This window comes from Ctenopharyngodon idella, chromosome 11, assembly GCF_019924925.1.
Source record: "Ctenopharyngodon idella isolate HZGC_01 chromosome 11, HZGC01, whole genome shotgun sequence".
Taxonomy (NCBI): Eukaryota; Metazoa; Chordata; class Actinopteri; order Cypriniformes; family Xenocyprididae; genus Ctenopharyngodon; species Ctenopharyngodon idella.
The window spans coordinates 15,575,465-15,587,194 of NC_067230.1; the positions used below are offsets into that span (position 1 = coordinate 15,575,465).

At 34.0% G+C, this 11,730-nt stretch overlaps 1 protein-coding gene across 2 annotated transcripts; it reads right to left on the minus strand.

Annotated features, from left to right (window-relative positions):
• Nucleotides 1–1,616: 1,616 nt before the first annotated feature.
• nuf2 (UF2 component of NDC80 kinetochore complex) lies at nucleotides 1,617–10,870 on the minus strand. Of its 2 annotated transcripts, none has more exons than XM_051912693.1 (14): nucleotides 10,710–10,870; nucleotides 10,339–10,466; nucleotides 9,083–9,157; nucleotides 8,916–8,992; nucleotides 8,752–8,813; nucleotides 6,907–7,004; nucleotides 6,651–6,724; nucleotides 5,327–5,420; nucleotides 4,705–4,767; nucleotides 4,138–4,275; nucleotides 3,840–3,980; nucleotides 2,507–2,682; nucleotides 2,015–2,150; nucleotides 1,617–1,901 (listed from the first exon to the last, which is right to left on the minus strand). In XM_051912693.1, exons 2-14 carry the CDS (start codon nucleotides 10,459–10,461, stop codon nucleotides 1,794–1,796), a joined length of 1,365 nt encoding a protein of 454 aa, XP_051768653.1. In that variant the 5' UTR covers nucleotides 10,462–10,466; nucleotides 10,710–10,870; the 3' UTR covers nucleotides 1,617–1,793. The 2 variants fall into 2 exon arrangements, with proteins under 2 accessions (XP_051768653.1, XP_051768651.1); XM_051912691.1 differs by having other exon boundaries at nucleotides 10,642–10,725.
• Between the last annotated feature and the right edge of the window lie 860 nt (nucleotides 10,871–11,730).

Below are 11,730 nucleotides of genomic sequence, written 5' to 3' on the forward strand. Positions count from 1 at the left end.
GGCAAATTAGGTAAATGTGATACCTGCATTAAAATAAGAATACAACATTAAAAAGTTAACCACTGATGGTCTTGTGTCGATGTACAGCGAGTACAGAACGGTACAGAATGAACAGTTCAACCAGGAAGTAACCGTGCTTAACTCTCATGCGGTGTTCGGGTCATTTTGACCAGGAGAAGATTTTCTTTTTCCCGAAAATACTAGTTAATGTCATCGCATTGGACTGAAACTTCATGAATTTGTTCACACAGGGTATAACTACTTCTCTAATTTTTTGGGGGGGGTGTTTTTTGTGGATAATTTTGTCAATTTTACAAAAAATATGAACAAAATTTGCATTGTTTATCACACTAATGTGCTTTAATGTTTAAGTAGGAAATGTGTTTTGAAATGTTTTTATTTATTACAAAAAGGCACAAAATCACACTTGTGGTGTTCCTGGTCAAAAATGACTGGCCTACAAAAATAGCTTATAAATCACTCATTACGCTATTTTATCAAGAAAAATATTGGATTCAATCTTTTTGCCAACTTGTTTTCTTTAAATTAGGACAGGTTTTGTATTTATTTTTTAAACTGATTGATCATAGGCCTCATTGATCTGAGCTGATATTGGTCAAAAATGACCACCCATTGAAAATGAATGGGGGAGTCGAAAATCAGAGAAACAATTAGTTCATCATGTTCGTGTTCACATATATACATGTGGGCGAGCAAAAATAAAGGACTCGGACCTGTGCATGTGTGGATACATGCATACTCCTGCATCCGCGCGCGCACACACACACACACACACACACGTTCATGTACACAAACAATTTTGAGTATTACAGGCTTTCTTTTGCACAGAGATGAACTTTATCCTCAAATCAGTGAGGCTCAGATCAATGAGGCCTACGATCAATCAGTTCCAAAAATAAATACAAAACCTGTCCTAATTTAAAGAAAACAAGTTGACAAAAAGATTGAATCCAATATTTGGTGATAAGGTAGCATAATGAGATTTATAAGCAATTGTTTGCAGGCTGGAACACCACGAGTGTGACAGGGTTTTCAACACCGCACGTTAACAAAAGCTTGCTTGGTCTTCTGCTACACACTCAAAAGTATGTACTTTTTCTTCTCAAAAACAGTACATACTTTTAGAGCATAAGTAGTATAAGTAGGCGAATTGGGACGCAGCACTAGTTTCTGTGGAATCTGAGGAAATGTATCCCCTGGGCGAGTCAATAACAGCTCCCTTCAATCGATCAACAAGATTTAATCCAGTAAACGATCTCTTTGGATCATTCTGATGTTGATAATTGTGTTATCTATCAACAGTGAAAACAAAGGATGTCATTTGTTTCTTTTTTAAGTGGTATTGAACCACTGGCCATTTGACTGCAGATCAAGACGCCTCTCATCAGAATCCAGTTGACCCCTTTATATCTCTATATCTTTCGCCGTAGATAGTTGACTATGAAGTGCCATCTTTAACTGGGGTCAAGTGGTGTTGTGCAGTGGTATGGGTCAGTGGTAGAAAAGGGCCCCGGATCACCCTTTGGCATAACTATAAACTTTGGTTTACAGCAGTAATGTAGAAAAAGCTTGTGACCAAAGCCAGGACCCAACTGTTTCCAATAAACACGTTTAATATGAGATCAATACTGAACCATAAGTAACTTTTTGCCACCTAACATTTAAATACAATTCTACTACATTAACAAAAAATTACATTTACAATGAAACATGACAGACAATCAACAACTGCAGGAACATGAACAACTGTGTAAAGAGTGTAAGAGAAGATTCTAGAAGTGTGATTTCATTTTTAAGGTGTCTGCATTGGTCTCCACCACAATGCTTTCAATCCGCTTGTTATACTGCTCCAAAGTTGTGAGGAGACGATCGTAGATCTCCTGCGGAAGAAAAGGAATCGATATTACAACACGGCCTTAACGTTAAACAACAGTCTCAAGAACAAACAAAAGAACTAAACCAAAAAAAAAGACGATTCAGAAGTATTGCACACCTGGGCTTTTTGAGTGCGTTGGCTGCACTTTTCTCTGAGCTTCTGCATCTTCTCCTTGAACTGTTTAGTTTCACGGTTGCTTTCTTCTATTATTTTCACAAATTCCTCTCGTTTCTGGTGGATTTTGTCATATTGCCTGAATATAATACATTAGAAAATCAGAGTGGTTCTCAATCTTTTCATCCAATCAGAACACTGAAATAGAGCAGAAGGTGATTCTCCAACTGATGCTCCTCAATGATCCTTGTATGTGTTTTGTTTGTAGTAGGGGTGTAATGATACACTTATATCACAACATGATACTGTCATATGGTACATATGGTAAAAAGTTAAAATGTACTGCTGATGAATGTATAAAGACATGCATTCTTAGCACAGCTTCTAATATTTAGCACAGGAGGTTTATTATCAAATGAATTACTGCACTCTCATACAAAAGCATCTTTCAAAAAAAGGTAAAATCTTGTAGGTTATTGATGATTTTTCACTTACCCATAAATATTTTTGACCTGCTGATCTTTCACCTCTTTTTTCTTCTGGCGACGGATCTGTTGTTTCGACTCCTTGTCGAGTTTCATGGCAAGCGCCCTCTTCATCTGGCCCTCTTCAGTGCTCAGGCTCTTCAGCTCTTTCTGCAAGGCTTCATTCATGGCTGCTAATCTCTGGACCTGTAGAGTAATGATCATTTACAAAGGTGAAACAACAAAATCACGATTCCAGCACCATTAATGATAAACATAATTGGGAAAAATAATGACCATCTTTGAGGCTTTAACCACTTGGACCGACAGGGGGCGCCAGAGTCAAAAAAAAAAAAAAGTTGTCGTCCTGTAACTTAATGACCTCTTGCTTTATCAACGAAAAATAGGGGTCATTTTAAAGCTTAGTAGCTTCGCTTTATAGTGAATATAATGTATATATATAATGAATATAATATGACTAACTCTTAATAAGTGCTTTTAAATTTGCTATAATATTAGAGGAGCACCATTTTGATGGTTTACTTGAAATGTGGTCTGTAAAAGCATCATAAATATCTGATAGTCTTAGAAAAAATCCTCACGGAGTGACAAGACATGCTTATTTGGCTATTATGGCTGTAATTTTAAATATTTGTATGCTTTATTGTGGTATTTACACATGTAAGTAGTTCTTATGTTCAGTAAAACACTTGTTTGTAGAGGTGTTTCTTTTGTTTTCAGTTTTTCTGGACTTTTAATAAAAAGGGTACCATGGTTTCAAATGCCATAACTTCTGATTGCTTTGAGACACCAATACAAAATTTGGCTCAGATGCAATTGACATGATTGTGAATAAGTCCAAACCTGATTTTATGAGCTTCTATATATACACTTTCTAATATTCATCATGTTAAAAAGAAAAAAAGAAGAAAAAAAAAAAAGATTTTGATCATGTTTAGAGGTTCTTCAGTTACATCACTGCTGAGAAAACCTCCGAAAAATTGATTCAATTTATTGATTTATTTTGTTATTATTGATGATTTTCAAAATTCGAAAGGTTTTTCTATCAAATGAGACCATGTACTTGTTTATATCTTGGTTTTTTGTAGATTTATGCGCCATTACTTTTAAGTATGTCACTTAGATGTGAAATCATTAAAAAGGTTTTCTAGTGTTTGGTCAACAAACTCACATCAATGGTTAATTGGCAATGCGGAAAACGCGGACTGAATCCATTCATAAAAATGGAATTTCCTCTGTAACACAGAGTATCACAGAATTTGTAACTTAAGTTTTCCATAACAGTTTGCTCCGATCAAAAGTCAAAACCCCTTGCAAATGTATGACGCGTCTCTGAGCTTTACCTCCTCTTTTTGCTGGTTGGTCTTGCACATGCTACTCTGTAAGTCCTGCAGCTGTTTCAGCAGGACCTGGATTTCTGCCTCCACCTGACTTGCACACTGGACCAGCATCTGGAGCTCCACCAACCGTTCATCGGCCAGCTCCTGTCACGGACACACAGACACACGGGGAAACAGCAGGCGGTAAATCTACTACCAATAATCAGTGAGAGAACAAAGATCCGTTTATCTGTGCAATTAAAACACTTGTATCTTGTCGTAAGCACATTTTCACATAACCTAAGGTGCGGAACATACATACTTTTGACATCTTAATGCTCTTCACATTCTCTTTCATCTTTTCCATCTCGTTTTTTAGCTCTTCAGGAGACTCCACAATCTGAGACTTGAGCTTGGATATCTCGTCCTTCAGTGTCGCCACATCCAATTTCCTTTGAGTCTGTAGGCGTAATTAAAAAAAGTAATATATAAAAATACAAAAAACTTTGCACCTGTTTTATTTTAGCATCATTCAGATAATATATATAGTTATACAGTCTGGCAGAAAGTCTGGCTACACAAGATGCTGTGTGTGTTTTAGAAACACCCGTATCACATTGGTGCATCGGTATAAAAGTTAATGCAATGCATCGATTTAAAAAGTGTGCACTGAATATAAGTTGGCATTCGGATCGCGATGCATTGTTTCGAACATATTTGCAGCGGTAAAAATTAACTTTTTACATATAAATATCAGTAGATGCTAGGGATGCACCGATACCATTTTTTAAGGACCGAGTACGAGTACCAATAGTTTTTTTCCCTGGACTTTAACCCTCATTCAAACTAAAGTCTGATAAATTAAATGAAGAAATGATCTGATACATACCAGTTTCTGTGATATCTCAGCAATTTCCGTCTTGCACTGTGCAACCTTTTCATTCATTGCATTCTAAAGAGAAAACATTTAAAGTTTAAAAAAGAAAGAAAGAAAAAGATTCTGACAAGAAAAAAGGCATGCAAGATCAGCATGAAAAACACTTGGCCATGTGAGAATAGTTTTAATGCATCATATCTGTGGTGAACTTGGTCAGAATTGTAAGATTCAGAATTTGCTTACGTAACACAAATTAAATTCAGGGTGTTTTCAGTCCTGTAGATCGTTTGTTTTGCTCCGAAACAGTGATTAAAATTGTTAGAATGTTGCAATTTCTTCTTGGTTCGGTTCGCTTTCACAAGGGAACATTTCTAAATTTGTTCATACAAATCACATGAGTGAAACATGCTCTCATTCAAGTGATCTCGGACTGATTTTATTGGTGCTGATCCAAGAGCAATTGCAGTGTTCAAATATGCCTAACGAACTGAACTAAGTTAGAAAACGCAGCAGGTTCTGAAACGAACGCTCCAAACAAGACGTGTGAAAACACCCTTAGGTGATGTTTTATTTGTATACTGCAAGCATTGTGTACACATTTCTATGAGGCATTTTAAAATCATTGACATCTCACCACATCCTGATATTCATGCTGCGTGTTAGTTGTCAACTCTGCCAGGGCGGCCGCCAGCTCTTTAGCCTCCGCTTGCTGCTCTGGTGGTATGGTACTGTGAAGAGAGGATAGGATACGTTCATAATAGGGCTGGGCAAAAAAAATAGATTTTTCGATTAATCATTTTTTAAAACGTGTTTGACTAGATTCTCAAAAGCCACGAATAGATTTTTTTCATATTCAATATCTGACTTTAAACTTATTACTAGTCTTCTCCACTAGATGTCATCCTCTTATTTACCTTGCGCCATGTTACGGGGTCATGCATTCAGTGCTAAACATGGCAGATGCAAAGAGAAAGAACATTTCGCATGGCGAAAGAGAACTCGCGCACGCTGTGTGAAGTTTTGTGTGCGCACACACCTGAAGTGTTCACAGCTGCGCGTCTCACACAGCGTGCTAATAATAAAATTAATTCTCTTTCACCTCTCCTTGTGCCAAAACAGACAAATGCACTCAAACTTATCTCAAAATGCCTGCCTTTGCTAGTATCTAGGTAAACATAATCGTTTACGGTAAGCAGTAGAGAAAAAACGCATGTGTATCATTATTGGGTCCGTGCATTAGTCTTAAAGTGACAGCAGCCTAATATTCCTGTAGCTGCCTGTGTTTTAATGTTAATCAAACTACAAAAGACAGAAAAATCACTCACTGCTCTTCACTGAATAACATTTTTGTAACTTTAATAAGGATTAACCTTTATTTAATTTGTACAGTGAAGATTATATGCAGTGCTATTTTACATTTGATTACTTTATTCAGTTTCTGTACCTGAAAACTACTGTTAGACCTACCTGAAAAACCGTAAAAGCACTGATTATTTCATTTGTATCTTTGTTCTGTATCATTTATTTATTTGTGCTATTGCTTGTTGTTTAATTATTTGTTCTTTTTTATTAAATTGCCGTTGTCTTTAATAATCTTTGAAATTTATATAATAGTTTTAGCTGTGGTATCTAAATTGGAATTGAGAATTGCTAAATTTCACTGGTATCAAAAATATTGGGTGTCATAACCTTATTTATTACAATACAAGGATTCATGGGTCAAACAGCAAAAACAATAACTATTTTATTCATTACTTTTTTGTGGTGGGGCCAGTGAAAATTTAATCATTGAATTCATTATTTGAATCGAAAACCAAGATCGAATTGAGACCTTGTGAATCGGAATCGAATTGGGACATCTGAATTGATACCCAGCCCTAATAAATAAAGCATCTTTTTTATTAAATAGACGTTTGAAAAAAAAAAAAAAAAAAAAAAGTCAAACATGTCGCACTTACGTCAGTTTCTCAATCTTCTTCTCAGCTTCCTTTATTTCTCTTGTGTATGCCTGGAGTCTGTCCATATCAGACCGCTGTTAAAAAAAATAGCTTTTTAATGTTTTCCTTTAGTGTGTGATGTATCGGTTTGTGCATGTATGCGTTACAAAGCTCAGTCTCACAAAGGGATTTATTCTATTTAACAGAGAACACTGATCCAGACCTGCCTAAAACACCTTGATCCAAGTCCAGATATTAGAAAAACAGCAAAACTTACAAAACTTTGCTGGTGGGCAGCAGCCATTTCCAGCCTCTGCTTTCTGAAGTGTAGGAAATTTTGGATTGCGCTCAGAATAGTGATTGTTCGCTTCACCTCTGTAAAAAAAAAAAATAAAATAAAAAAAACCCAGCTCAGCGTGACTTTTTCATATCAGTTTTAAAATGTATGCAACAAAAGTGTGACAGTGCCAGGGCACAACAGTGAGAAGTGTCTGCTGCGCAGGGTCAGTGTGAGAGTGTTTCAGTGCTGCACCTGCCACTAAAAAAAAACAAAAAACACAAAAAACAAACTTCAATTACCTAGACTCCGGCAGCCCGCTATAGTGTGATCTGTACTTCGTAATGAACCAAAATTGTTTTAAACAACAAAAGCTCCCTGATGCTGTTTTGCGCAATTGCTTTGCCAAAGAATCTATCAAACGAACTAAAATTGAAAGCATGATATGAGTTTATGCCCTTATCAAATCGCAAAAGAGCGTGATTTAATTAAACAAGTATATAGTCTGTTCGCGCTGCATGTTTCAGCACTTTGCTTACGCGTTCAGCACGTGATCCGATGTCTTTTACGTGTTTCAGTCCACAGTGAATGAATGTAGTGAACGCCATCTCTGCATGTGCTGAGAGTTTAGCATGCATTTGGCACCAGTTATGCATTATTTTCACATTTTAATAATTTCCAACACATTTTTGAAGGAAGATGATTACAGCATTTCACTAGATTTATAATGAGACCTGTTAATAAAACGGTTTTCACAGAAATGGTAATTTTCAATAAAAATAAAAGCTCAAGGGTTTATCTCTTGCAAGTGTAGAAGTTTGTTTATTTTGCAGTGCATTTGTTTTATGGCTATTATTACTGTAATGATAATAATATAAAATTATTATTATTATATTCTTATTGGGTCTCATTCACTAAGCATGCGTACGTACAAAATGTGTGTAGGAATGATTTTAAGAACAAATCACAATTCACCAAAAATTTCGTACTAAAAACCATTCTAAATTTATGACAAAATATATGAACAACTGAAAGCACTCGAACACAAAAAAAAGCACTTACTCTGTACGGCCTTATAATCGTGTTAAGAAGATATAAATATGAAATTTCATCCAAACAAGACTAAAATTACAAATTAAGTATGTTACATTAATTGCATTATGTAATCCATGCATAAAATTATTAAATCTTAAAAGCATTATCATATGCATTGATTATGTTCAGCTGCGAGGTTTCTCTGAATAACGCAGATACACTCATATGCCGATGGTTGTAAATTGAGCAAAAATCGGCCGACACATCGGTGCATCTCTAGATTTATCCATACACATATTTTTAATTCACATGCCCCTACATCATTTCTAATTTCTGTTTAGTTTAAGTTTTTCAACTAATATTTATATTTTATTTTTTCAGCTTTATTTCAATTTACAGAAATGTTTTTAATGGTTTTAATTAACGACAACAACCCTGATTTCATGTGCAATCACAAAATTTATCAAAAATAAATAAAACCGTTATTTACAGAGAAAGTATTATGAAATTGTCCGATGCAATGCAAGCACAGCTCCATCTTTCTAAAAAGTTTCTTTGTGAACCCTGCATTAAATTGTGCCTGTTTACAAAACAATCTGGAGTAATGTTAAAAAACCCTCCTCTTACGCAATCTAGAACATTGTTAAAAATAAACCATCCACTCACTCTCCACTCACTTCTTTTGCGGCGCAGCCAGTGAAAATGTTGTCAGAGTAAGAAAAAAAAAAAAAAGATGACCGAGCAGCAGAAATAATTCTCACTGTTGAGCCCTGCGTGTGACGCCTGATAGAGAAAATAAAAGCTACTTACTGGGGTTGAGCAAGTCATTCAGGGAAAAATCATACACATGACAAAGCGGTAAGAACTGGCACCTAAAAGAAACGTACATTAGTGCTGAAGAAAACATGCACACCTTTCACAATACTCAGAGATGCTGAATAAAACACTGCAACACCCACAGTAAAAACACTCACATGCGCATGTAAACGCTCATGATTGGAGTAACCCACTCATACAGCATTGGGTACTGAACGTTTTCAGACAGCGGCACCTGCGGAAAAACAGGAGCACTTCCTATTAAACAACAAAACTCACAGTTTTGATCTGAAAATGCGTTGATGCAAATAAATGCTACGCTCACCGTGTAATGGCACTCCGGTCTGAAACGAAACAGAAGCTGCAAAACTCTCATGTAGACTCTCTGAATGGTTTCTGCCTGAAAATCAAACAGATTTTAAATGTTTGGCAGTAATGCATTTACAACAGAAGTTGTAAAGTCTTTTTTTCTTTAAAGAAAGTAACTTTTATTCACAGCAAGGATCCAATAAGCTGATCAAAAGTAGGGTTGCAAAGGGGCAGAAATTTTCCGGAAACTTTCCACGGGAACTTAACCTGGGGAATTTTGGAAATATTCCAATTTGGAAACTTAACAGGAATTTATGGGAATTAATTGGAAATTTTGGGAAATTTATAATATTTATATAAAATGTATCATATACAAACATCAATATAAACATTTTGTTTGGTCATAACATGAAATTTCTTTTTTGCATTCAATTAATTCTAATTTAGTAAATATGTAAAATAAATATTATCGCAGCAATTGTTATGTGTTATTTATTTCAGTGTCACATGATCCTTCAGAAATCATTCTAATATGCTGATTTGATACTCAGTTATTATCAATGTTGGAAACAGTTGTGCTGCTTAATATTTTTTTGGAACCTCTGATACTTTTTTCAGGATTCATTGATGAATAAAAAGTTAAAAAGAACAGCATTTATTCAAAATAGAAACTATCACTTTATTATCACTTTTTATCAATTTCACACATCCTTGCTGAATAAAAGTATTAATTTCTTTCAAAAAAAAAAAGAAGAAAAAATTACTGACCCCAAAATTTTGACCGGTAGTGTATATTGTTACAAAAGGTGTCTATTTTAAATAAATGCTGTTCTTTAAATTTTTATTCATCAAAGAATCCTGAAAAAAAGTATCACATGTTATAAAAAATATTAAGCAGCACAACTGTTTCCAACATTGATAACTGAGTATCAAATCATCATATTAGAATAATTTCTGAAGGATCATGTGACACTGAAGACTGAAGTAATGATGCTGAAAATTCAGCTTTGATCACAGAAATAAATTGAATTTTACTATATACTCACATAGAAAACAGCTGTTTTACACTGTAAAAATATCTCATATTTTTTTACAGTATTTTTGATAAAATAAATGCAGCTTTGGTGAGCAGAAGAGACTTAACATTAAAATAAATTATTACCAACCCCGAACTTTTTAACAGTAGTGTACTTAATATTACTCAGTGCTTATCTGTGTAATTACACTGTAATAACGTCACCTTAAAATAAAGTGTAACCATATATTTTGTACCTTTGGGTTCGGAGTAATATCATTCTTCGTGAAATGTTTAGCCTCTTGTCCAGTCAGAACTTCGGTTCGGTAGAACTGCACAATAACATCCACCTTGTACACCGGGAAGGTGTTTTCAGTCATGCCTGCTGCTCAAACAGAAGAAAATACTTTAATAAACCACATTTATCCTGTACATTAACGCGTCAGACAGACGTCGAGTGAGGCGTTGTTTACTAGCAGGAGCGTCGACAGGAGCGGCTGTCAGAACCAATAACGACTCTGGCACATTACAAAGAACTCAAAGATGCAGAATTTTATTACCCTCTTTTTCACACTGTTGCTCCGACATTATTCAAAAACTATAACAAATACCAAACTAATGTACTAACCAAGTTTACGCAAACGTCCCTCGCCGTCAACTGAAACAAATTTAAACTTTAGGCGCCTCTGTCGTCACTTCCGCCATGCTTTCCCTACGTCACGTGTCATCGCAAAAGCAGTGCGTGTAGCGCCCTCTACTGGACAGTTTGTGCTCCGACATGCACAGTATTTTCACTGTAGATGTAAGGTTTTTTTATACTTTATTATGTACTTCAGTTCAAACACATTTAATACAATTATACAAATGAACATTTCCTTTAAAGACATGATATTTTTCACCAATAGTTATTCCTTATTTTTTCTTTTCCTTCTACTTTCTCTTTTCACTTCTCCTTTTGTGGTAATACCCACCACCAACACATAAAGTAAATAATAATAATAAATAATAAATTGAACAATAACCAGTACATACATAATTAAACACTTTAACATATGAAAAACAGAAAAAAAGTAAATAAAAAAAGGAAAAAATATACATACAAAAAAAGAAAGTTAAACATTCAAATATTTATATCAAACTCTTATAATGACACCTAATTCATAATAAAGAATTCAAATAATATTATTTAAACATCAGTTAATAGTAATATTAAATAAGCAAATAAATAAAATAATAAATGAATAAATTTAAATGGAGGCAGGATTATATAAAAAATATTATTATAAAAATAATTTTTATATAACACTGTAGATGTAAGTTAGATGTATTTTATTCATTTATTTTTTTTGTTTGTCAGATTATTTAATAAAATGTATTAATGTATTATTTAAATAAAATTTATTTATTTTAATCAATTTATTTTAGTCTTATTTTTATTTATTTAAATCAAGTTTTAGTAATTTATTTTAATCATGTTTTATTAAGAAAAAATATTTATTTAATGTTTATTTATTTTAATAAATTATTTAACTGAAAGTAATTTATTTAATTATTATTATTATTACATTTTTACACTGCCTTTTTATTTCCATTTATTTAAATCAAGTTTTAGTAATTTATTTTAATCATGTTTTATTAAGAAAAATTAT